Here is a 25,937-nt window from a genome sequence, read left to right as displayed (position 1 = left end):
CCTTTCACAATGCTTGCTGGCAATGAACCTCATTAAATACATAACTGACACCTCCAGGTCTGTCAGTATAAATATAAACTGAGGTACTTCAGACATTCATAGAACAAACAAGAAAATATTTTAAAAAACCTTTTATATACAAACTATCAACAGAAACACTTTTGTAAATATCTGGACATTTACAATTATTCACAATATATTATAAGCATTAGTAAATAAAACCAATCTGTATTCCTCAACGTCTAACATTGGATTTGGAATATTAAAATTGCCATAGTTGAAGCAGTAGGTAATTCTAATATTACAAATAAGACCGCTGTCAAATCAGCATTTTTTGGAGCAGGGCATTATATTGAAAACATTAGTAACATCACACAGAGAGACAACAGAATTTAATTAGCAGCAGGTGCATAATTGCCATTTATTGCTATATTCAAGCAAAACATTGCTCTTTTTGTGGCAGTGTTGTCTGCACAACAGCACCACCAGCTGACCCCCAATTAGAACTGCACAGAAACACATACAGTAGCTCTCTGAGGTGACAATACTGTTTGTTCCCCTGCTTTAATACTGAACCACCAAACCTTCTTTTAAAACTTCATCTCAAGAAGTAGGTTAGTCAGGGGAAAGACCAGGCACAGCAATTTAGTCAGCATGGTAGCACATCATAAAAATGTCCTAGTAATTGGAAACTTAGATCCACGTGAGACCATCCAATCATCAATTTAGGTTACACGTTAGTACCATCTATTAAAACGGTCTCATATCATAAGGATCCTTTCCTCAGGTGTACTGTACTGTAAATATAATTACTCAGATGTTTTTTTATTCACCTTTGTTTAAAGCACTTTTCCTTCAGCTGGATCAATGTTGTTCTACCTCATTAGTTTTATGAAAAATAACTTGCCACTGCATCCTTGTGCTGGAGAGGCACAAGAAGTCTTTTTAAGACACTGACGTTAAACCGTCCCAAACGGTTTCTCCAAATTGTCTTTTCTAAATATCTACCAAACCGCTTGCTTCTTCATTCCATTTAGCATGTAACCAGAGATACATGGCTGAACCGTATGTGGAAGTGTGGCCACAAGCTGTCAGAAGTAGGCCTTGCCCTTTTCTGTCACTTCTCTGCTGAGCAATGATTCAAGTCCAGGAATCCTTCACCCTGCAACTTCTCTGACTTCTTGAGGAAAAGCATCACCATCCACATGGCTACTTGCGTTTTCTGAAAAGCCTCAACAGTCTCTACAGAAAAAAATGCAAGGAAGTACACTGTTATTTTTTTCTTTTACAGATGTAAATTATATTCCATACCTTCTACTTTACACTATAGCTTAATTTAAATACTCTAATGCACTTATGCACATTACCATACTACTGTATACTGATAAATATGCTACAATGAAGATGTTTAGCAATTAATGTTATAGTGTAACCCTTTTAATGTGTAAATATTTAATAAGAGGAAATGGGAAAAAATAGCAGAACCCTTGTCAGAAAAAGCAATAAAAGACAAAATATTACACAATTACTGTACAGTATTGCTCAACAGAGCTCAAAATGTGTTTCCAATTGACCAATCTTATATATTCCAATATTATATCCTCCACAATGTTATAGTGTTAAGAAAAAGAATAAATGTACCTAAATACTTCCTTGGCAAGTGTGTGTTCTACTTGAATCCCAGAACATAAGCCCCATGCTGACCATTAATCTATATGGGCAAAATATGGAACACAATCCCAGTCTATACCAGGGTATAACTGTATATCTTTTTTTAAGTGGATTATTTTCCTATTAACTATTTTACCATTTTACCACAGATAGGAATACAGTATAAGAAATAATATACAAAGGCATTTGGTCTTGCACAATTTCTGTGAGGTACAGATGGAAAGACAGTACCTACTGGGTTGTCAAACACAGGATTCATGGTCAACGGCCACCACTGGTGTTCACAAGCCCATGGAATTCTTCCCATGCCCTGACAAATCACAATCAATTAGTGCCATCAACACCTGACTGGCAGATCCCTATCCTGTCACCCGATTAAATGCTTTGATTAATCATTCAATCTAAGTTGCAAACTTAGTCACAATATACATCAGTTAAAGGTTTTTATTCAGCAGCAGAAACTAACTATAAAATGTAAATATTACTATGCAGAAAACTATCTATAAAAGCCTCTTAAAAACTAATTTCCAACACTCCCCGCTAAAGACGTTACAGACATTACACAAAAGGCGTGTGAAAACTGACATATACAGTATGTATTTATTCTCAGATTTAGAATTTGTGTGGAGAACTAATATCAAATTCTGATCAGTACTGGCACTGCAACTAGACTATTTTAAACCAGTCATGACGTCTCAAGCTCACTGCCCTGTTATTATTCTCTATAAGAGAATAATTTGGTCAGATGTACTGTTTTGACTAGAAAGCCACATCTTTCTTCTGCTTTGTATGTCTTTAATAATACAACTTAGAGAAGATGTTGGTGTCTTCCTACAAAGCTATAAGTAGAGGTCAGTTGCTTTTACTTCTTTTTGCTAAAAGTTGAGTACCTGAAAGAACTAGGATTAAAAAATAGGTTTGTCACAGCACTTACAGTATGCATGTCACCCAATGTCACTATCCCACTCACTTGATGCTGTCTGTGTGAGTCTTGTACTCCATGATGGTGTTTGGTGGCAGATTGAGGACTCTACGTAGGGTGTCTCTTATACGTGCTGTGGTGGCCTGATCACTAGCTGTCTTATTCCAAATGGAGATAATATCCTCCTGCAAAATGCACACAATCTAAGACAAAAACCACAAAAATTCATTCCAGTAGAAACATGGGACCTGGTCTCGGTGGCCTACAATATGTGGTGTACACATAAATATAAATAATAAATGTTACTCTAATCCTAGCCATGTACAAAAATTTGGAAGTATTTAACAATGTTCTAAATTTGCAATATTATGAATAAAGCACATATTACACTGCTGAAATAGAATTAGATAAAATCAGCCATAACAAGGTTAAGCTCTTATTGACCAAACCCATATTCACAATAAACATACAAATTAATACAAAACTTTTGTCTTTGTTAGTTTCTGCATAAACAGCTGTTAAATCAAACTTGAAACACAACCTGTTGAGAATTTTACTTCATTTTTGTCATTTGTTTCAGTGCAATAGCAGGAATGGAATACGGTTTTACCTTTTGCAGTTGCTGGTGAGGTCATTTTCATATGTGCTATCATCTAGGTTCTGAGGAACTTACAGAGAAGCTCACAACAACAAGCTCTCTTTATAACTATCTCTTTCTCCTCTGTCCTACCTGTGCAAGACCTGTCCACCTGTGGTCTGATCTTGCTAACAGCATGTGTAAAAATGCATCAGTACCTGAAACCGCACAGAGACAACGGCACCACAGATCTCCTCCCCCACCATGAACTGCTCCCCAAGCATGGCCAGAATCAGGTTCTCCCAGCATCGTGATGCCAGGCCCTTCCGCAACCGAATGATCCACTTACCCCCGCTCTTGTTGGCATCATCCTGAGGATAAAGCAAGGCAGGCTGTCACTAATGGATTGGCAAAGGCTAAGGAACTTCATTTTAAATAAACATGCAGAATATTTCATATTCAGTGGTCGCTGTCCTGTTTTAAATATTGTACATACAGTACAAGTCCTCATGATGACCTTTTGTTACGTGTTCCCATAGATCCCATGTTATAAAACCGTCAGTTCATAGAAATTCCCAAAATGTCAGAGAAAGTGATGTCAGCAGCTAGTATGAAGTAGCAAGGAATGACGGTTTAAAGTATACAGTAATTCACATTTCCAAGCGCATTTCCCACATATCAGCATTGTTATTTGTCTTTTGAAATAGAACAAATTAATGTATTCTGTAAGAAGAAACTAGTTAAAAGTCTTTAAAGTAATACATTAGTTTAACTTGCTAAGATAAATTCACACGACACAGAATTAAATGGCTTTAAATGGCACGAAAGCGATTCACCAAATTTTATTTTATACCTCCCACATAGGTTTGATGCCTTCTTTGAAGAGATGGAAGTCGCTATGGCCTGTTAAGTCACCAGGTCGAACCATATGGCTGTAAAACCGCCAGAACTGCTCCACCTGGAGTAAAGAGCATAGTTACATTCAGCATCACACTCAATAACTGTGCCTTGGCATCTGAAACAGCTACTCGGCACATCAGCAATACTCATGAGGAACATGTGATGAAGTATGAGAGAACTGATAGGTAATATGGAGGTAAAAACAGATACAAAAATTTCGAATTGACCGTCGGCGGTGGTCCAAAAAGCTTTGGGCCTGTGAGAACGATCTATGATCTATGAGCTTCAAGAATGCCTCAAAGGCCAGACAGCGCAAGTATGTGAAACTGCTGATGAGGAGGCAAGGTCACTACCACTAATGCATGTCGTGGGTCTATAAGTTTTAAAACTAAGTCACAAGGTGCTCTTCACTAAATGCATCTAAACTTTGGTTTATTAGTGGTAAATAAACAGTACTGCTTTTAACATTTATTTCACTTTAACAACATCAGTTATCAGAACAAAAAGTTTTTTGTACTTTTTTTGTAAAAATAGAGATTGCTGAAACTAATGACTTTACATACTATGTGGAATGCACTGAGAAAAAGAAAAAGACAAAACTGTCCACCATATGTTTACTTGTGAAGGTGCTGGTTCATGTTCAGATTCCTAAAGCCATGGTCATAAAAATAAACTGTTTACACATTCTTTGGAGCTGAAGGAAGGAAGATACAAAGGCAATGGTTTACGAATTCCACCCTTTCCCACTTCAGAGTTTATTGAGGCGGCAGACTGTTAACAGTTGCCTCTATTTTCCTGGCACTCATCTGCTAGGCTGGAGGATAATAAATGACATTGTTTCTTTTCAGAACATGTCATTAAACAGAGACGTCCATTTAAAGAGAGCACACATGTACTTTATTACCCAGGGATGTGTCTGCCAGGCACTCAGCCTTTCTCATGTCTCTTGACAAGAGGTATGGGACCCGCTGTCAGTGCAGAGTACAGACTGCATTTTGAAACACCTGCGACCACACTAAATTAAGACATAAAAGGATGATTTTACAAATCCAACCCCTGTAAGGACTATACATTTTATCATAAGCCTAAATTACTTTTCCTAACAAATATCTTAGGCTTTCCTTGAATATAGTTCTAGAAAATGTGAAGTATTTTATTGTACAACAGAGCCAACTAAACCACAACTTTACTAAGAGTGTTTACGGGAAAGCAGTGTTAATAGTAAATGAAGCCTCAAATGCACTACATTCCCAATTTGAAAAATCACCATCCACAGTTTCAGAGTACAAGGTTACAAACAACATTTTTAAGAAGTCATTAATTCTAAGTGCCATCACTCTTTTAAACTCTGATTTACTGTATGAACCCCTTCACAAAACAGTATTGAGAGCATATGCTGTATATGCATGCTGCTCACACTTGAATCTTATGTTTTGGTATTGTACTGTATGGTATTTATATTACATTGCTTGTATAAATCTGTAAAATCCACTGAATGGTTTGTGCACTCTGGTACAGACACTGTTTGTTTATTGTTGTCTAAGTGAGGCCAAAGAAAACATTCCACTGTGGACAACAAAGTAGTTTCTGATTCTGAATTATCAGTAAAATAAACAACATGATGGATTGTCATGTATAATTTGTATTTTTCCTTGACCCTTTTAATGTTGAATAAAGCCCACCATTTTTGTGGAGACAAGGACATGTGCAAGGATATGGAGTAACAGATTTCAGTACTATTCACAAGAACTGAGATAAGCCTTTTAACTCACAATGCAAACATCCTGCGCACTACGATCTTTTTCATGTTTATAAGGACATCCATTCTCTTACAATAAACCTGCTCGCAATTTAATCAGTAGCCTGGATTTTGAAATGGAAACCACTTTCTACCACGATTCAGCACATGCAAAGGGAAGTACAAATATTCTATTCCTGATCACCTTAAACCCAAAACGAAATTAATTCCTTCTCCGTGAAAAAGAGAAACATCAATATACCTGACATTGTAACATTCATCGCAATGTAGCTCATTAAAAATAATGTTTCCTAATCCTTATCAAATGTCAAAGGAAAAGTGTATATTCAAAATATTTCACATGCTATACCCCGGGTGCGTTTCATTGCTGGTTAAGGCTTTTGGCATAGTAAGCATTCCACTGTAGAACACAACTGCCAACCACTGTATATGGGAAAGCACAAAGCCTGCAAATATTCAGCCTTGCATTACTACTGTCATCTACAAGAGTCCAAACAGAATAGACCGCGGAAACACCCGCGACGTAGCCGTAGATGCAGATATTACGAAGATATTATGAAGTAAAAAGTATATAAAAAGACACAAAGGAACAGGGCACGGTAGGGGCAACTCACCGAAGCGAAGCTCCCGATCTGTTTGATGTTCTGCTCGTAGCTCTGAGAGCTGGTGGGGCGGCCTGGGGTGCGCCGTGAGTACCAGAAGGTGTAGTTGTACTGCAGGGGATGCTCACCTGCCCCCGGGACAACTGTCTAAAGAGAGGCAACCTACTTACCGAGTTGCTCAACTGCATATAGAAAAGGGTTCACGCTGCACCGTCTGACCATTTTTAAAAGTGCAATTCAAAATCTTGAACATCGCATAAAAATTCGGTGATTTCAACTATACTGTAATTTAGCTGTGCCTCTGTGCACAAAAAATGTTCATCCCCCCCCAAGAACAGAATTACTCTCATCCTGGCACCAGCACAAAGAAAGTTCTGCTGGAAGTGCAGGGCATTGCTTTTACAATGAGTGATCCGGGATTTTAACATCATATTGGTTTATTCAGCACACATCAGTAGTTTCAATAAAAAATAATAGTAGTTGCTGTAAAATAAAGATGAATCTTCTTTTTTTTAATATAATTGGTGTCAGGAAAATTAACTGCTTTATAATACAAACAAAATGGGGGAAATGGTAACTACTTTCAGAAAGAAATGTTCTATTCCTATGAACCCTGTAACTGTGAATGGATTTCAAAACAGCAAATGAATATAAATGCCTTGGCATTATTATTGATTGTAAATTAGTTTGGACCACCAATACAGGGGAGAGGTATTTTAAGGATGTATTTAAAATAAGAGGTATTTTAAGGTTGTATTTTTTAAGGAATTTAAGGTGTTTCAATGTAGAAGGCACAACGCTGTCAGTTATCAATAAGAGTTTTTTTTTTGCAGTATTCTAACCTTTTCTTAGAACACCCCTCTCATGCACTCTTTTAGAATATACTCTCCTACCATCTGAAAAAAGGTATCAGATCCCCTGTATAAAGACTAAGAGATCATATACATCAATTATACCTTAAAGCATGCAATTGTATAACAATGAAAAGATTGTTTGGAGGTAGGGATCTTCTTGCTGTTGTTTTAGATTCTTTATTGTCTGTTTTTAATCTTATGATAATAGATTGAGTTAATAATAATAATAATTGCTTACATCTATATAGCGCTTTTCTGGACACTCCACTCAAAGCGCTTTACAGGTAATGGGGACTCCCCTCCACCACCACCAATGTGCAGCATCCACCTGGATGATGCGACGGCAGCCATAGTGCGCCAGAACGCTCACCACACACCAGCTATCAGTGGGGAGGAGAGCAGAGTAATGAAACCAATTCATAGATGGGGATTATTAGGAGGTCATGATTGTTGAGGGCCAATGGGAAATTTGGCCAGGACGTTGGGGTTACACCCCTACTCTTTTCGAGAAACGCCCTGGGATTTTTAATGACCACAGAGAGTCAGGACCTCGGTTTTACGTCTCATCCGAAGGACAGCGCCTGTTTACAGTATAGTGTCCCCGTCACTATACTGGGGCATTAGGACCCACATGGACCGCAGGGTGAGCGCCCCCTGCTGGTCCCACTAACACCTCTTCCAGCAGCAACCTTAGTTTTTCCCAGGAGGTCTCCCGTCCAGGTACTGGCCAGGCTCACACCTGCTTAGCTTCAGTGGGCCGCCAGTTGTGAGTTGCAGGGTGATATGGCTGCTTTTTGACTGACTGACTGAGTTGACTGACTGAGCAATGTTGTTAATTGTTGTTTCGTATCATGGTATTGCACTGTTGCTGTACTGTATTACTATTATGTATGTTATATGTTATGAGCTCTTAATGTGCAAGACAAATTCCCTTAGGGGCAATAAAGCTTATTTCAATTTAATTAATTCAACATCAAATCAGAGACAAAGTGAAAACTATGGTAAATGTGTCTTTGGCATGTCTGTATTTACCTAGCTGTCGACACTGACTGAGGGCGTTAGCACTGACCCCTCACCTTTTTCTTAGCAGTGGCCTGGCTCTTGTCCTCCTCAGCTTTTTCCTTCTCACACTCTTTCTGTGAGCTGCTCTCCTCATTCTGATCATGGTCCCCACTGTCGTCATCCTTCAGGCTGTGAGAGACAGACCTTGTCATTCAGCCCGTGTAGTTCCTGTTTCTTACAGCCTCCTGGACATGACTGCTGGATAAAGTCTCACCAATGCCTGTTTTGCTGTATTAAGTTTCAAGACAATTTGATTTTTTTTCTCCCTAAGAGTGTCACAGACAAACACTGAACCAAAGCTGAAATTATATTGGAAAAGACAATTGTGGCATTACGCAGGGATGTGCCCAGTGTGGAGGCAGAGCTCTGGTACAAGGACTATGCCTCGCCTTTGTAGTCCCAGCTGTCCTGGCTTCTAGATGATGAGCCACAGCTGGGCAGGTCCTATAAAGGCACACTGGACACCCCTCGACAGGACAAACAGGGACACCCCCATAAGGGGGAGTTTGACACCAACAGTCGCAGAGGGGCTTGCACCCGCGTAAGGGTTTCTTTTTTTCTTGCTTTTCCTATCCCATCATGAACTTTAACTGGTGCAGGCATACACACACTTTTTTTTTTGTATGCACTAAGGTCTTGTTTTGTTTTTAACTTACGCGCTCTGCTCACCAGACTGGACCCCGCTAAACAGGGTTAGTCCAGTCTGTTAAAAGTATATTAAATACAAAACAATACCACAAATACAGTAGTTCAAGTACAGTAGGTAGCTGTGTCAGCATGCATAGGCTGCAAAGGAACAAGTAAAGGTTTATTCCATGTTGGAAAGAGAAGTAAATAATAACTATTTGCTCTTTTTCTTTTCTTCTCTTTTCAGCATGGAATAAACCTTTACTTGTTCCAACTATAAAGTATCCTATGTATTATTTGAATTGGTTTAGCCACTTTTTTAGTATCAGTATTTGTTATCAAGTTTTAGGTAAAAAGACACAAATCGACTTTCAGTGTTTTTTCACAAATGTAACTGAAATTTGATCTTCTCCTGGCAATTAATAACGTCTTATGAACCATCTCAGTATATATCCTTGGTAAGCTTACATGTGTAAAGTTGGGTCTTGCTTCGCATGATGGTTTCAGAGAGGAGGTGTGAATATCTTTGAGAAATCCAATGTGACTGCCAAACCATGTGACTACATACAGTATGTGACAAAGCATTTAATCTACAAACCTCATTTTCACTCACAAAACCTCCCAAAGGGCTCTGGAAGCCCAAGACATTTCATGAGTTTTCATCAAATGGATGAATTTCATGGCTGCAAATGACTGAAATTCTTGGTGGACTCATTACCAGTCACATTTTTTTATGTTTCATAGGCCTAATTACAATAATTGAAACAAAATACTTCATTAAGTGAAATGTTGTTTTATTACCCTTGTTAGAAAATTTGATTTAGTGTCAGAATCACTCAAACTACATACTGCTTTAGCTTTTAAAGGACTAGATCTCAGACGTTTCTAGCCCGCGAGGCCGCTTCAGAGCTGACAGCCTTGTCCATAGCTTCTTTGGTTTTTAGTAGAAAGTCTTTCTACCAAACATTTTTGAGACAGGCCAATTTTACACCATTTTTGGTTTTGATTGCCGCATTAAGACTGTACTGTATCAGTACCTTAAAAACTTACCTACCTATACCAGTGTGATTCTAAGCAAGCATTCCAGTATCAAGAAACTAAACTTATCTCAGAAATACAAATCATCCAGAATATGATTTATATATGGCTTATCCTAATTTCTAACAGCACCTGGGACTGCTTTTGATGTGTGAAAATGGGCATTCCTTGTGGACCACATAAAAGAATTTTCTCATCAAGAAGATTTATGATCTCACTCACATTATTGCAATTCAAAGTCTTTACTGCACTGTGCATGCGGTAGTCAGGGAGTTAGTGGAGGATGATGTTAAAACAGATGGTTCTACTGTGGTTTAAATGAGACAACCATACAAAATCTACATTTCAAGACTCGTGCCAGTTTAGGATTGCTGCCTCGAGGTACTGTAGGTAATACTATTTATGTATACACTACTTCAAAATCACACAACTGATGCTTAATTATTCTGCTGATATCTAATACTCCAACACAGGGATCTAGTTCTGAAACAAGAATGCACACATGGATGGACCCTGGGAAGTCTGAGTAATTTTGGTATACTGTACTTCATCCAGTGGCATATTATAACTAATCATGTCAAGATAATCACCAGACATACTGTAAATTAATCACTGAATCCTTCAGATTACAGATTCAATTTTTATCCTCAACTTAGTTTAACAGAAAGCATGTGAAGTTAGTTCAAGCAACCTATAGAGATGCAACTACGAAGGTGGTCACACAACGGGGAGAGGCAAAAGAGTTTGAAATCACAGTTGGAGTACACCAAGGGTCAGCACTAAGTCCTTTCCTTTTTATAAACATTATTGACACACTGACAGAGGAGGTAAGAACAGAAGTGCCTTGGGAACTCATCTTTGCTGATGATGTGGCGCTGATGGCAGATTCAGAAGTAGAACTACAGGAGAAAGTGTTAAAATGGCAGAGGAGTCTGGAAAAGGGTAGACTGAAAATGAATGCAGAAAAATCTGAAATAATGGTAATGGAGAGAAGAGGAGATACTATGACCAATGTTGAGGAGACAAATGGAGGAAAACTGAAACAGGCTGATGGCTTTAAATACCTTGGATCAAAACTGGTAAAGGGAGGCAGTAAAACAAAGAGTGAAAGCTGGATGGAACTAGTGGAGAGAAATAACTGGAATAATCTGTGACAGGAAAATTCCTAGAAAGTTAAAGTGCAAAATGTACAAGACTGTGATTAGACCTGTACTACGATATGGAGCTGAATGCTTGGCAGTTGGAAAGAGAGAAGAGAACTTGATGAGAAGAACTGAAATGAGGATGTTGAGATGGATTCTGCAGATTTCAATGAAGGATAAGATCAGTATTGAAGAAATCCGTAGACGATGTAGGGTGGTGGATGTGGTTGAGAAGATGCGAGAGGCGAGGTTACAGTGGTATGGACATATCATGAGGAGGGATGTTGAGGAAGTAACAAAGAGGGTAATGGAATTTGAGGTGGAAGGTAACAGGGGAAGAGGCAGGCCTAGAAAGAGATGGATAGATTGTTTGAGAAAAGATATGGAGGTATGTGAAGTGAATGAGGAAGATGTGCTCGACAGAGACAAGTGGAGAAGAGCAACCAAAGCAGCTGACCCCAGGACAGTCTGGGACTAAGGCTGTGAAAAAGAAGAAGAAGAAGAAGAAGAACTTAGTTTACCAAAATTAAGAAAAAAAAAACATTGTTATTGAATTCTGAAAAAGATCAATACGAAGCAGAACCAAGATCTAGGATTGTTTTCAATACACTTTATTAGCTAAATTGAGAAAATACACCATTTAAACTGATATGGACTTCATTCGAGACTTGATTAATCGAGGTGCACTTTCGCATGCCGATATGCTTTAGTCTCAACAGTATCAAGAGTGTTTTTTGATTCAGAGTTGTACGAGTTAGAAAGGACTGCAAACTATGACATTATCCCATACGCTTCACAACTTGTTTTGATGAATTGCTCACTTCTCTGGCTAAGAATCAGTCCGTAAATGACTATGACTCATACAAACTTAGAAACGGCATCCGTGTGAAATAAACGTGGCTTGCACAAGACATTTCCGAGCAAGTTTGTTTAATTATTTAATAAGTGCTGTGTGTTACGGCTGCGAGTTGAGTTTTGTTTCTTATACCCCTTGCGCTCCCTCACACCTTCTCCTGCCAAATCCTTCAAGGACAGGAGGTGTAGTTCCCACACCGGGTCCCCTGCACACCTGCCCCAGCCGTCCTCAGACTCGTAACCCGGGGATCCACGGCCTGGGGGGCCTTCTCCCATCGCACTCCACGAATTTCATTACCGAATCCTCAAAACAAATTAAAAGTCGGTTCAGAGTCAGTGCAGCGAGGCTATACTTGGGACATGACAAGCAGGGTAGAAGCCTGACCTCAGCTCGTACAGGACTCGTTTAGACACGCCTCTTTGCTTATGCAGCAGCTAGCAGCAACTACTGTACTGTACTTCGCTCTACACCACAGCAACAACTGTGCAGCTTTTATAGAGGACCCACTTCTGCACATCTCCCCAACGGTGGATATATTTACTCACGCATCAAATTTGTTGTTCATTATTTTCCAGGCGGGTTCCTGTCTCCGGAATCTGAATACAGCCCCCTGTATTCCGCAAGACCAGCGGCGTGCACAGCGGGCTCCGGGAACGCGCATTGAGCAGTGTCACTGTCAGCGCGCACTGAGTTGTGGGAGTGGAAACAGTTCATCAGCATTTATTAAAAATTATATGTAATAACAATAATCTGAATTTAAAGTAGTAAGGCTTGAATGGACAAACTTAAAGTGTTTTCCCTGTTGTAATAGTTGTGTAAATACTGTATGGCAATATCATTGTCCGATTTTAACGATAAATAAAAAACATAATGCCTAAAATATACAGTAGTAATTTGATTAATAATAGTTGATTACACCCTGTAGGAAGCGCTATGCCTTTCTTTCACTAGTCTGAAGTAGTCATAAAACATGCATTTCAAGGTCACGTTGTACTACGAACTACAGCATTTTTTTTATCTCAAGCGGTTGCTTAGCAAACCTGTGCATTCTAGGTTTCTCTCATCATCATCATCATCATCATCATCATTATTATTATTCAGCTTTCATACGTTTTATTCTCTTATTTTGACTCCTTCTGCATCCAATTAAATAAGGTAAAACAAGATACAGTACGTGAACTAAAATCTGAAGAGAACCCGTCTACAGTACGTTTGTTTTTATTGCAAATGCGCAAAGCAACAGCCTGCTTTAAACAATGTTCATTATAAACGTCTCTTTAACATAAAAACTCACTAATCACTGATCACCTTTGTGCAGCAGTGTCAAATTCAGTTCCTGAGAGTCTGAGTTCGTTTAATCTGTCCTAAATATACATACTCATTTGTAATAGCAAGTAATAAAATGTAAACATGCACAAATTAAGATATGCCAAAGAAATGATTTAATTTGTTTTGGAATTGACAGCTGTCATCAGAGGATTCTTTTTACAATCTATAATCATGAACTGCAGTGAACTTTAGAAGCAAGTTTTGCCAAGAGGTCTCCACATACAGTACAGTACATTACCATAATGAGCAACAGCAAATTTTTTACAAGTCAAGTATAACAAATCTTTTTAATTGAGTAATTTTCTTATTTGGACTTTTGTACAGCTAACTGACTATGAAACAATGCAAGATTGTAGCCTTCACTTGTGAATTGGAAAATGTTAAATGTCTCCAGCAAAAGAAACAATTATATCTATTAAGTAACAGCGCTCGGGCTGAAAAGAAGCCAGAAACAGCCTTCAAAGCTCCAAAAAGTTCCAGCATATTAGGTAATAATTTGTAGGTGCCTGATTAGTTTCCAATGATTAGTGACACTGAGTTAAGCAACTCTCCATTAGAAAGACAGAAAGCTTAATAAACTTCTCTCACTTAAAAAAAACTCCTAAGCAGTCCACCTTCCTTACCCCTTGGTAAAAGGCTAGTTAGGGAAATCAGTAAAATTAAATTATTTTGAAATAGGAACATTTCAGCTACTTTCCATGTTGTTTTTTTACTTTCACATTATTTGAGTTACTGTTAAATCCATATTGGCCATAATTATGACCTTATCAATTGTTAAACTATTGTTTAACTTTGGCAGTCCTTAGACTTTACCTAAGGTAAAGAATTACACCACTAGTGGAAATTCAGTGTGGTGGCACGTGTTGTTCAACATGTTGTTAGTTTACCACAGAGGTGCAGCAGTTTCCCGGACAAAAATACAGTACTGTACATGGTGAGCTTTCTGCTCCAGAGCAGACATTTGGACCTTACAGACTGAAAGAAATTCTTTAAGTATGAAGATACCAATCAATCTAGGTGAGAACAACAAAACTAATGTTTTCCCAATTAAAAATAGTTTGGCAATTTTAAATATTTCTCTGCAGAAAGAAATATGTGAAACTAATTTTCCCTCAGAGCAAAAATACTTTGGAAGTTGTCTTTTATAAGTTTCTGTTCTTCTACACTTCTGACATTTCAAATGGTGCTCGGTCTCAGTAGAAGCTTATACTGTACTGGTCAGAGCACAGTCATTCTGGAATGACTGGGTTAGGAAAGTTTTACTGTTGTCGGTTCGAAGACTTTGTTAACTTTGGAGTTGGCAAGATTATTTCTAGTAGGAAATAATTCCTTTATATAGTAGTTTATGTTTTTTTCTGTAATTTATATGGTATGTTTTATCTCCTCTTATTCTCCATTTGATTGAGTTACTGTTTCTCTTAGTTTTGCTTTAGTTTTCGTTACTTTTAGCTTTGCCATTATCCTGTGACTATTTTATCAAAACCATCTCCTTAAAAGGGTTCTCAAAGATAAACAAGGAAGTTTTAGTTTAGTGAATGACAGTTAGTCGTGTCATGTTATGAAAGCACTGGTGATGCTTTAGAAATTTAACTGCAATCCGGACACAATACTCTGCATAAAATATTTGAGTAGCTTTCCACCTCTGCTACTCTGCTCCTTAACACTGCAAATGTCTTTTTTGTAAGCTACAAACAACTGTCTAATACAATGATTTTCTCCTGTTTGTCCCCCCACATACCTAAATTTGCCAATGCAAATGATCCTAAACTCTTAAGTAACAAGACAATTAAATCCTGAGAGTTGAAATTTATGCCCCTTCCACTTACTGTACAGTATAACTCCCAGAGATAATTTCAGTTTCTGTGTGTCACTTAATTTTTCAAGGCTTCAGGACTCTCGGTATGCCTAAAGAGTCTGCATTCATTGGGAATTAATTGAAAAATATCCACAAGGCAGTTCTATTCTGAAAAGCAAAACAAACCACTTAAAACAAAAGGTGTTTTGTTTTATTGTTCTTTTAAAGTAGCTACTCTTGCATAAAACCTTGAACTTTGATTTGTTTAATACTCCTCCATTAAGAATCATCCGAGACCTAAGATCTAAGGCAAGAAATGTAACACTATAAAACGTCAGAGATTTATTGTAAAGTTGTAAAAATACAGATCAACCAATGTTCCACAAACATCTGAAAATTTAAGGTTTAACTTTTTTGCCTTGATATGGCTGCACTGTTACATAAGCTATCTGACCATCATGAAATGCTGAGAAAACACACCAGTGTCCTTTTATACAATACAGAATATTTAGCAAATATTCTGAAAGTGTACAACAAACTATTTGTCAGTTGTAAAATTGACAAAAATATCAATACATATTAAATGTCAAACAATTTTCATTTTTGCATTTTGACACATCATATCATTGAGGAGACCTGCTCACAAACGCAAAAGCCAAGAGTGTGAAATTCTCTTTGAAACTTCATTTTTTAATATGTGCCAGTTAATTAAGGCTTATCTTGTTCTGACAGAAAAGAAAAAGAGATAAAAGACAGATGAAAGAAAACATGACCTAACACAAAGGAAAAAGAAAACGGTGAAAATGGTCAACATGGCAAATGAGGTCCTTACGATGCCTAATTAACATGAGATGGTAAACTGTAGAAGCTGAACTAAAATAAAGCAGCATCATCTTCAGTCGAGAGGGAGCCTCTAAAACGTGCTTGGGTATTGCAGGTATTGCATCCTGAGCCTCATCATGGAAAAAACAACATCTGAAATGAAAGAGAAGCAGGGGGGAGGGGGAAAGCGTTTTCACTGCAGTTGCACGTAAAATTCTCAGCCATCCAGCCACACATGGAAAATTCCCATCGATGACTGCCGCCTCTTCCACCAATGCGTGCGGCACCCAGTGTCCGGCGGCCACTTTCAAGCGTGGCGGCCCCGTTTGGGGTGCCGGAGGCCGGACTCTCTGCCTGTCATCTGTCCCTGCGGCGGCGCCTTGAAAGCCCCCTCTCCCTCTGGTTCAGTAAAGGGGGGTGTCCCATCGCTTGGATTGAGGAGCCCAGGGGTGCGGTTTCTCGCTCTTGTTTTAAGCTCCTGGGCGCTCCATGAGTGCTGCCTTTGTTCGGGTCGCGGATGAGCAGCGCAGAGCGGGCCTCTTCAATCGGGGCTGTTTGTTTACACCGCCGAGTCACGTCACCTCAGATTAGTGCCAGGGCAACGGACGGGCCTGCGATGTGCTAATCGCTACAGCCGGACCTTGGCAGCAAATAAAGGCTCCCGGCTTCGCTGGCCCAGTTCCCTTTCATCCCGAGCCAGAGGGCTGAGCCCACGTCAGCGGCCGGGCACGCCGGTGCTCTGGTGCTAGCTGCGCATCACAGAGATGTAGGAAACCTGCCGGCAAAAGGAGGAGAAGCCACATCCAGTCACTCTCTGGAACGCCCTACTTCTGTGAATTACAGAAGAAGGTGGAAAGCTACTCAAATACACATATACTGTACACTCGACCTGTATAAAAAGAAGAACGTATATTTAGAATAAGAAAGGGCGGCTGCCTCTCTGCAGTAGGGTTCAATTCTGCTGTCTGGAGTTTGTATGTTCTTCCCTGGTTTGTGTCCTCCACGTGGTCCGGTTTTCTCCCGCAGTCCAAAGACATACAGTAGTAGGTTAATTGGCTACTGGGAAAACTGGCCCTGGTGGGTGTGTGTGTCTGTGTGTGTGTCATCCTGTCCAGGGTGTGCCCCGTCTTGCACCCTTTGCTTGTTTGGATATACTCTGGCTCCCTGAAGCTTTTACTAGCCTCAAAGGGTTTTTTATCTCATTATAATAATTTTACTTACAGCTCAGTTTAACTGCATTTGTTGACAGGTTGCTTTTAGGAATATTCACATTATAAGCAAGAACCTATCCTTAGCCTTAAGTACATACAGTAAATAAGGTACAGTATGTGACCTATGACATGAATCTGATATGACAAAAGGAATGTTCTATTTTGAATGAAAAAAAATCATTTTTCACCTCATACTATGCTCCTTTATGAAGACCCATGCTATGGCTTGGAAGATCCTCCCCTATTTAATATCTCTTCACTGATATCTAATTCAGCAATACAAAGTCCTTAAATGTAATGCAGCCAATCAGATCAAGAAACAGTGACTACACCGAGACAGACAATAGCAGCTACACTACAGGCAGCCCATCAGAATGAGTGTAAAATGGTCACAAAACAGGTAACAGATATTTAACCTTAGCTGGGACAAAACAGCAATAGCTGGAAAAAAAGACCTTGCTAATAGATCCTATTTTAAAGGTCAATTTCTACCGTTTTGCTTTAATGAACGAGCTTACCACACCACGTTACAAAATGCACCTAAAAGGAATAACATTAATCAAATTTGCAAATCTCAGAGATTCTCATTCTATTTCACTGGAAAATGATTCTACTGTATGAATTAAAAGTTTTTTTTTTTAATAATTCACTAGGAGTAGGTTCTGAGAATGTGGTTCACATGCAGTTGGTCAATACTGCCACCTACTGCAGTACAGTTTTCTCTACACCTTAACCCTTAATAGCAGAAAACAACTAATGGAGAAGGATAACTACTGTATGTTTTTCAACATGAAAACAAGAACTCCAATGCAGCTCACAGAAGAAAAGCTGTTTATGGAAATTAACCACAATATCAGGTTGACATATGTTAATATTTAAAGCCAAAGACAAACAACTTCCAGAAATAAGAAGGCAGAGCCAAATTCCAAACTCGATGCACCAATTGGATTCCTGTGATTTAGGATTTTCTTTGTAACAAGTTCTTATCTGCCACAAACTTTTACATATTTTTATAAAATGAAGATTTGTTCGTCTCTACATATCGCAGAAATAGTACAAATATACTGTACATGCAAACAGATGGACATACCTCTTGTATGATTCTACCCAAGTTCTCTTTACTTTCCACTGCTTTTCTAAACAGACAGAAAAAAAACATTCCGTTATCTTGTGCCCAATTACTCAAAACTATGTGATACTAGCTTATTTGACTTTTCCCATAAACACACAAACAAATTGCATAAATTGCATGAATGTTTTATTTTGCAGAACTTAAATATATTCTAAAATTTAAAACAATCAACCCCAATAAGGAACTGGACCGACTGCTAACCTATCTTCTGAGCAGTACGTTCATGCCCTGAGGAGCCATCTCAAGCTGTGGTACTTACCTGTCTATTTTGCGAGCCACAGTGACACTGAAGCAGCCCTGGCAGTCAGGTTGGTAGGTAGAGGGGACAATGATGTAGTGCCCTGGGGCCAGGCTGCAGAGTAGGCTGACTTCCTGAGTGTAGCGATGGGGGACACAGCTGGCCTGAGGCTCTTGATCTTGGGAGATTTGTGGTTCTCTGCCCTCTTCTGAAATCTTCATCCCAGAACATAACCATAAGTAGAATAATACATCGGTTTTACAAAGTCATATGTACCAACGGACGTGATGCTGACATAACATAATGGAGCATTTTCCCATTTTGCAAAACCAGTGCTGTTAGGCCTAACGAAACCACACGTCCTTAGTTATTTATTTAAAATAAGATGTGCAAATGAAATTACTACAAGCTGTACAAAAATCCTCTATTTTCTTTTGAATAAGAAGGTCACAGGATGATTAGGTCAGGTTAATATGAAGTATTTCATACCCTACCCCAGTCAGGAGCAAGACTGCAGCTCTCACCTGATAAACATGGAAGCCAATGGGCTGGCAGTCTTTGGCAGGGCAGTGCTGTTGCAGAGTGATCCTCACGTTGGCCCCTCTGGGCTCACAGTTCACAGTAAACGGTACACGGGGGTTTGACAGGTGAGAGGGGAAATTCCTGCTGCCCCCTGCAGTGGCCCCAGGGATCCACTGGCCCTCGGAGCAGCTGGTCTCCCACTCTCCCTCCTGGACCGAGGCTGCTAGGTCCCCTGTAGGGGAAGGGGGGGCTTTCAGTGCACTAGGAAGAGAAGGGAAGGCAAGTGAGGTAAAAAACACGCTCCTCTTCAGAACAATCAAGCTCACAATTTCATCCCATCCTTTGTATCGAATGAGCTGCTCCTTTTTTGTAGTTACTTAATACATTTTTATTCAACAGACAACTTTAATGAAAATTGCAGAGAACAACATTACATTTCCAAAATAACATAACTGAATAGACAATCTTGCAAATCCCAACCTTACTTTGTCAAGCAGGTTTAACGGACATTGCATTAGTGTCATTCCGTGACCACTGTTGTGGAGTGAAGTGTTGCCCTCATAATTCTCAGGAAATGAAAGATCCCACCCACCTTAGAGTCACAGGGGCATTGGAGAAGACGCGCAGAAGGAAACCGGCTTCGGCTTCCTGCAGGAAAGTGCTGGGAATGAGGAGGTAGAATCCGGCAGAGAGTTGGGTGTGCAGTGTCACTTCTCTGTCATAGGCATGGCAGTGTGTAGAGGCACAGGGGGGTGTATTGAGGGTCTTTGCCAGATTAAAACGCTTCTTTTCTACCTGGACATGTGACACATGAATGTTTAGACACACGCTAAAAGGACATGTAAACTTAAAAAAATCACAGCAGTACTTTATACAATTTATACTGTGTTTAAAAAAAACTAATATGGTGTTGTAGCTTTAACCCACCTTCCATAAATGCAGGCCTATGGCTTGGAGGTGGTGTTGTTTGCTACTGTCCATCGGCATATTCTCCTCTCTACCTTCTCTTTGAAAGTTGAGTGAACAAAGGTCAGGCCGAGCAGTGCCCCTAACACTGAGAGCACACAGTCTCCATCTCTGGTGCTGCAGCAGGGACAGCAGTATTTCTCCCGACTCACTAATGCGCAGCCAGAACTTGGGGTTGGTGGAAAAACTGCTGTTGTTACGGCAACCACCTGCAGAACGACCTTTAACCCAGGAGCCACACACCTGATTGGAGTGAACTAACTCCCTTCCTGTGAGACACACAGAGAAGTAATCAATCAACTGGCAAAACGGCAATACATTTTGCAGACTACCAAACAGGAGTCTTGCTGTTTAACCATAATTTATTATAGGAAATTGATTTAAGCACCATCTCCACTTAACAGTTCCTACTCTGAAACTCTAAAGATGTGCTCAATAAAGTTACTGTATGTCTAGAGATCTTAAAGAGAACTAATAGCCCCTCTTTTGAAGCTGAGGCTCGACAACCAACCTATTTCCCCCCAAGAGATGGGTGTAAGCCGCATCCAGGTGAGTGGTGGAGGAGAGCCCTCATTATCTGTAAAGTGCTTTGAGTGGATTGTCCATAAAAGCGCTATATAAGTGTAAGCAATTATTAATTATTATTATAAGATAAATCGAGTTTACATTACAAGTAAAAGATGTGAAAGCTTAGTAATGTAATTAGAATCCATCTGTCCTCAAAGAGATCTGCAGATTTTCATTAATAATAATAATCTCTGATTCCTTTTAAAATAAAACAATTTGAAACCATTATAAAAAGGTAATACATACATAATGAATACTAAAAATATAAAATGTGGAAATGACAACTACTGTATGTCAAAATGAATATATTTTTCTTAATAACTTAGCTAAAACATAGGTCATTTCAGACCTGAAAAACTCAGAGAGAAAAAAAACGACCAACGAAAATTCTGACCCTAAGCAAGCTGCACATTATATTACCCTCCATGGAGCCTTACCAGTGTGAATACTCTGAAGAAATCCCTGCTCACTGATTGGATATGCCACTGTGACCTCATCAAATTCCTTGAGGAACTCCCCTTCTTCTATCCAGAATTCCCCCTCCTCAGTACGGCCTAACAGCTCTTCAGTACAGCCTGGTTCCAATTGGTTCCAGCCCTCACCACTGTGAGCAAAACACATCCCCAGATCCAGGCAATTACAGTTTACTTCTCCCTCCAGTGTTTACATTGCACTCTTGCATTATTTTCAGCAGGCATACTGGGCATTGAGAAAAACCATACAATCTCCTTCTTGTAGATCAAAAGTTTATCTTCTCACACATATTTTAGTGGCACTAAATTTCACTGATATGGTATAACTTATTTTCATTCTTTTGTATCTATTTATCATTTGCATCTTATCTCTTGAAATTTGGAATATAAATGTACTGAACACCACTGCTCATGAATGACCTCATGAATAATCATACAGTACATGTACATCCACATTACTGATCTTACTGTACCACAGTACTGGTCAGATGCTACATTAGGTCCTCACACTGCAGTGAAGAAACTATTGCTCACAACATGCCTTTCTGTGCTTCTAAGGTGGAATTCCTTAAAGCAGTAATACATTTAGAAACTGTGCCGGGCAGCAATTAATACAACTCGGAGGTCTTCTTCTGAAACTTTGCAGGAGTTCCCACAGGAGAAATGATACAATAGGGTACATTTTCTCCCATCGAAGCCCCTGAACTGACCCCTCGCTCCAGATACCACCCCAGCAGCGGCGGCCCCAGGGGTTTCGGATCCTCAACAGGCGAATTCCGCGGCTCTGCAGCTCCACCCATTCCATCACACTGAAGGCGTGGAACTGCCCCAGCTCACCGGCACCTCCGACACACAAACACACAGCACATGAACAGCATGGGAACAGAACAGCTCGTTTGTTTCTCAACAGGGCTTGAAGAGACATGTTATTTTGGGCATAGCCTGTCTTTTCCTTGTGTATTACTCAGATTCTTTACCAATTACAAATGCTCACTGACTGCAGTAAGCTCAAGTTTCCGACTTCTGCTCACGTATTTCATTCTTGTGTAAGCACATGCAGTGGTGCAATCTATGAACCAAATTACCCACAAACAAACTGCCAAGAAACACTCTCAAAGATACTTTTTTACAGAAAGGAGGGGACATCCTATTGGGTTTTCAATAAAATTTACTGTAAATAAATTAGAAGGATAAAGTAAACTAATATTTATATATTAGGAAATAAAAATATAAAATATATAATATCTAAAAATATACAAGTTGTTAAAAATGTCTATAAAATTGCTAAATGTTCTTCTGACATCATTTCTTTGATACTTGGATATAGCTTCTTTAAGAAAAAAGATGCCCAAATCCTAAGGTTCACTTACAGTACATGGTAATCAAATACAGTACCCTCTTGATTCTTAAATGAAAGACTCAACAGGCCTATATTCCTTCCTAATATTAAAACCACCTAATATCACAGTATCTGCTGTGCTCAGAAATAGCACAAACATTCCAGCAGTAACAAAGTACAGTCATAAGACTTGTCTAGTGTAAGACAATGGGAGTTCCTGATAGGCTACTGAGATTCCAGTATGATTTACAGCACTCTGCTTGCTGAGCTGCAAGGCATGTTCCAGCTGCTCTGCTTCAGCTGGACTGTTAAAGTCCCAAGGTGACTGTCAAACATTTTATTCTCTACAACAAAATATACACAATTTCTCATCTTAAAAGGAATTATGTAAAAGTGTCACAAAAGTGTAAAAGTGTAAAAGGCACAAACAGAAGGACAGATGTGATAAACAGAAATTACATACATCTTTTATTGAAAGCACCGTTTTTACATAGATGGAACAGAGAAAGTAAAATACTTTGAAGCCAAGTAAGCCTCCTGTAGAGGCCTTTTCATTACATCCTTTAGCAGTAAATCATGTAGCCTGAGGAGGGAAATACAGTAACAGTAGAGACCGCATTGTTACAGTACATCCCAAGATTAATGCCAGTTATTCAACTCACCTCCCGGAGAGCTATGAACTGAGCAGCTCATCACACATCTGTCACCCACTCCCAACAGGCTGCTCAGACTGAATTTCTTCTGAACGATGTCATCCTCTCCCTGCTGTCTCAGCTCCTTCCCCACTTCCTTCAGGCTCCATCGCTCGGCCAGTCCCCCCGAGACATCAACCAGAGCCTCTGCCACTTGCCCAGCCCAGAGCTTCTCGTACGAACCATGAAGCCTGGAAAAGGTTTTGATTTTAGTTGCATGTGGAAAATGAACAGTGTGCCTTTATTCTGTGTGTATTAACACCTGCGTGTACTATTTAAAACCTCTTCCTATGACATAATACATTATGGTTATACAATATCTGGCTTCTAACACAGAAAATAATGATGGCTCTTCAAACAAGCTACAAAATAAAGCTTTGCGACTCATAACATCTCCCTTTTCAATGCACACTTACTTGGCATAGGCTTTTTCCAGCAAGGCCACCCAGAAGGCACTGGGAGACTGGCAGTGAGAGAAGCACAGTCTGGCACCAATGCAGGGCAGCTGATCATCTATCTCTACATCTATCCAGCACCCAAACTGCCAGAAGCTGAATCTGAACCGGCCCGTGTATCCACATTCTCCCCACTGAGGCTGCCCGAAAGGGACCACCTGAAACACAGCATCCACCTTTCAAATAGACTTGAATTGTTCATTCTAATGAAAAGAACAGAATTTAAGCACAGACGTCTTTTCCCCTACCTTGTCCATCAGGAGCTTGTTCTTCAGCAGCATGCTACAGGCGCATAGGAACCAACAGTCTCCCAAAATCCCTTGCTTTGCATGGCCATCCTTGGGATTCTCAGGAAACAGTTTGGGTGACTGACAGATTGCCTGGATTACAAACAGAACACAACATGCTGTCACCCTGAGGTCATGGCTCAGCAATATACTGTATGTTTTCTATCAGCACAATACAACAGAATGAATAACAACCATTTAAGAATTTTACTGCAACCAACTAGAATTAGAATATGACCCTCAGAAAAAAAAAGGAAGCTTCACCAGTTTTGCAGCCAACTTTTTTTAATTACACCTTAGCATAGAAACCAGGCTTCACTCCTGACATGGGCTATTAGTAAAAGATCCATGTTGTTATTTCCACACCATGCATGTTTCTCACTCCATTGAATAACAGGAACAGCCCTTTGCTTTTCAACCTTTTGCGTCTTTTGTTTGACACGAAAATACCTGGACTAAAGCAGTTTGACACACGTTGGGAAACAGAAGTCCCACCTGCGGGCGCATCCATACGATATCCCCACAGAACTTGGAGATGGGGGTGGTGTAGTCGGAGAAGAGGGAGGACTCCAGTGGGGGAAAGTCTGGATCCTCAAAGAGTCCCTGCCCATCGTCACGTTCCATTGCCACCCTGGGTCTCCCCTGGACGCCTACAATGTCCTGCTTTTGGCCGCCATGCACCCTGGCCTCTTCATAGTGCTGGTATTTCCTAAAGGCAAAAATAAACACATGAGTTTCACTCTGCTTGCTGCATTACTCCTCATTGCTCAATCGTTTAGTGCAACTGTGGAGATGTCTGGGGCCCTGGACTTCTGAGAGGAGCACCATGGGTCCAAATCCCAGGTGGGCCTCTTGCTATCTACCCTTGAGCAAGGCTGTTTACCCATTTACCCCAACAAACCAGATGTACAAAAGGTACCAAGATTTGAAAGCGATTAAAAACAAGTTAACTCTCATTCCATTAAATCTATAGAGGAAGTCCTACTCCAGAGCAAGAATAATTTTTAAACATGTTATTGTTGCGTGGAACAAAGTGGTTACGCAACATAGTTTGCCATCTCATACTTAATGAAAACAGCACCGTTTTTAATGGACAGTATGATTAAAAAATAAAGTGCAATTATTTTTAACAGACCTTTATTCATATTTCTATAGTTTGGGAGATGATTTAGGCCACTAGGCCGCCACTCCACATTATGCCTGCAAGCTGTTCAATTAATTGAAATGGAAATGTACTAAGCAAAGGTTTTTCCCCCAAAAAATTTTTCACCACACAGGTACTGTATTTTGAAGACACAAATCTTACTTTTTGACTTTTGTTGTTATTATCGTTGTGTGCAGAGACAACCCATGATGTTTCAGTGTACTGTCACTCGGTACAAGAAGTTCCATATAAACCACTGCAATCTAAGCTGTTTATGCAGACCAGGTTTAAGAGCTGCGACAATCACATGATGACTTTGACAATAGCTCGCGTACTGTATGCGTTATTCTTTGAGTACAACAGATTTCCAAAACAAGCGGTGCTGTCGGTACTTCAGTAGAATTATATTCTTTACCAGCTCTGTGTTCCAGACACCAGGCGCCAGTAAGCCCCAGATGAGACACTGAAGAACGAGGAACAAATAGCAACTAGCTACCCTTTAGTGGGTACCAACAAAGTAGTAGCGGTGTTTCAGAATTTATCCTCAATATATCGCACATTGCCCTGTGCAGATACATGGGAAATTAACGCACAGAGTAATCGTGAGTTTCCTGTGTAGCACTGAATGAATTACCAGTCATGCATTTTCTGTCATTTAGCTAGTACAATGTATCCGACAACGATGTCGGCGTTGCTTTATTCTGAAAGGCACAGGGCGCACACATTAGAAACCAGTCAACAATACCAGCAAGTGAAAATCCTCTGTTCAGACCTTTCAGGCTGTTTTCTTCCGGGAAGCAAGTATGAGGTAAAGACGAGATCTGCTTTCCAACAAGATGTGTCTCAGCTTCTCACAGCGCTCTTCATTGATGACGTTACTCACCGCCCCCATCCAATGCAGCAAGATAAACGTTTATGTGCCACACCGTGGCCACTGACGGAACTGCACGCGAAG

At 39.8% G+C, this 25,937-nt stretch overlaps 2 protein-coding genes across 6 annotated transcripts; both read right to left on the bottom strand.

The window, feature by feature from the left end:
- Positions 1-116: 116 nt before the first annotated feature.
- Positions 117-12,684, bottom strand: eif4e2 (eukaryotic translation initiation factor 4E family member 2). 3 transcript variants are annotated; one of them, XM_069197418.1, is made up of 8 exons: positions 12,556-12,684; positions 8,362-8,476; positions 6,444-6,578; positions 4,024-4,128; positions 3,389-3,541; positions 2,642-2,796; positions 1,903-1,981; positions 117-1,242 (listed from the first exon to the last, which is right to left on the bottom strand). In XM_069197418.1, exons 1-7 carry the CDS (start codon positions 12,669-12,671, stop codon positions 1,933-1,935), a joined length of 828 nt encoding a protein of 275 aa, XP_069053519.1. In that variant the 5' UTR covers positions 12,672-12,684; the 3' UTR covers positions 117-1,242; positions 1,903-1,932. The 3 variants fall into 3 exon arrangements, with proteins under 3 accessions (XP_069053519.1, XP_069053520.1, XP_069053521.1); XM_069197419.1 differs by having other exon boundaries at positions 1,907-1,981; XM_069197420.1 differs by having other exon boundaries at positions 2,642-2,778.
- Positions 12,685-13,429: 745 nt separating this feature from the next.
- On the bottom strand, positions 13,430-25,862 carry capn10 (calpain 10). Of its 3 annotated transcripts, none has more exons than XM_015361359.2 (13): positions 25,728-25,862; positions 24,334-24,547; positions 23,800-23,931; positions 23,513-23,727; positions 23,067-23,287; positions 21,776-21,908; positions 21,030-21,196; positions 19,987-20,294; positions 19,652-19,854; positions 19,062-19,320; positions 18,559-18,752; positions 18,258-18,303; positions 13,430-16,731 (listed from the first exon to the last, which is right to left on the bottom strand). In XM_015361359.2, exons 2-13 carry the CDS (start codon positions 24,460-24,462, stop codon positions 16,702-16,704), a joined length of 2,037 nt encoding a protein of 678 aa, XP_015216845.2. In that variant the 5' UTR covers positions 24,463-24,547; positions 25,728-25,862; the 3' UTR covers positions 13,430-16,701. The 3 variants fall into 3 exon arrangements, with proteins under 3 accessions (XP_015216845.2, XP_006637816.2, XP_015216846.2); XM_006637753.3 differs by having other exon boundaries at positions 23,513-23,709; positions 25,728-25,861; XM_015361360.2 differs by having other exon boundaries at positions 25,755-25,861.
- Between the last annotated feature and the right edge of the window lie 75 nt (positions 25,863-25,937).

The sequence above is a fragment of the Lepisosteus oculatus genome, chromosome 13, assembly GCF_040954835.1.
Source record: "Lepisosteus oculatus isolate fLepOcu1 chromosome 13, fLepOcu1.hap2, whole genome shotgun sequence".
NCBI lineage: Eukaryota > Metazoa > Chordata > Actinopteri > Semionotiformes > Lepisosteidae > Lepisosteus > Lepisosteus oculatus.
Note: the sequence above shows the minus strand (reverse complement) of the source record. Positions and strands in the feature narration are given on the sequence as shown.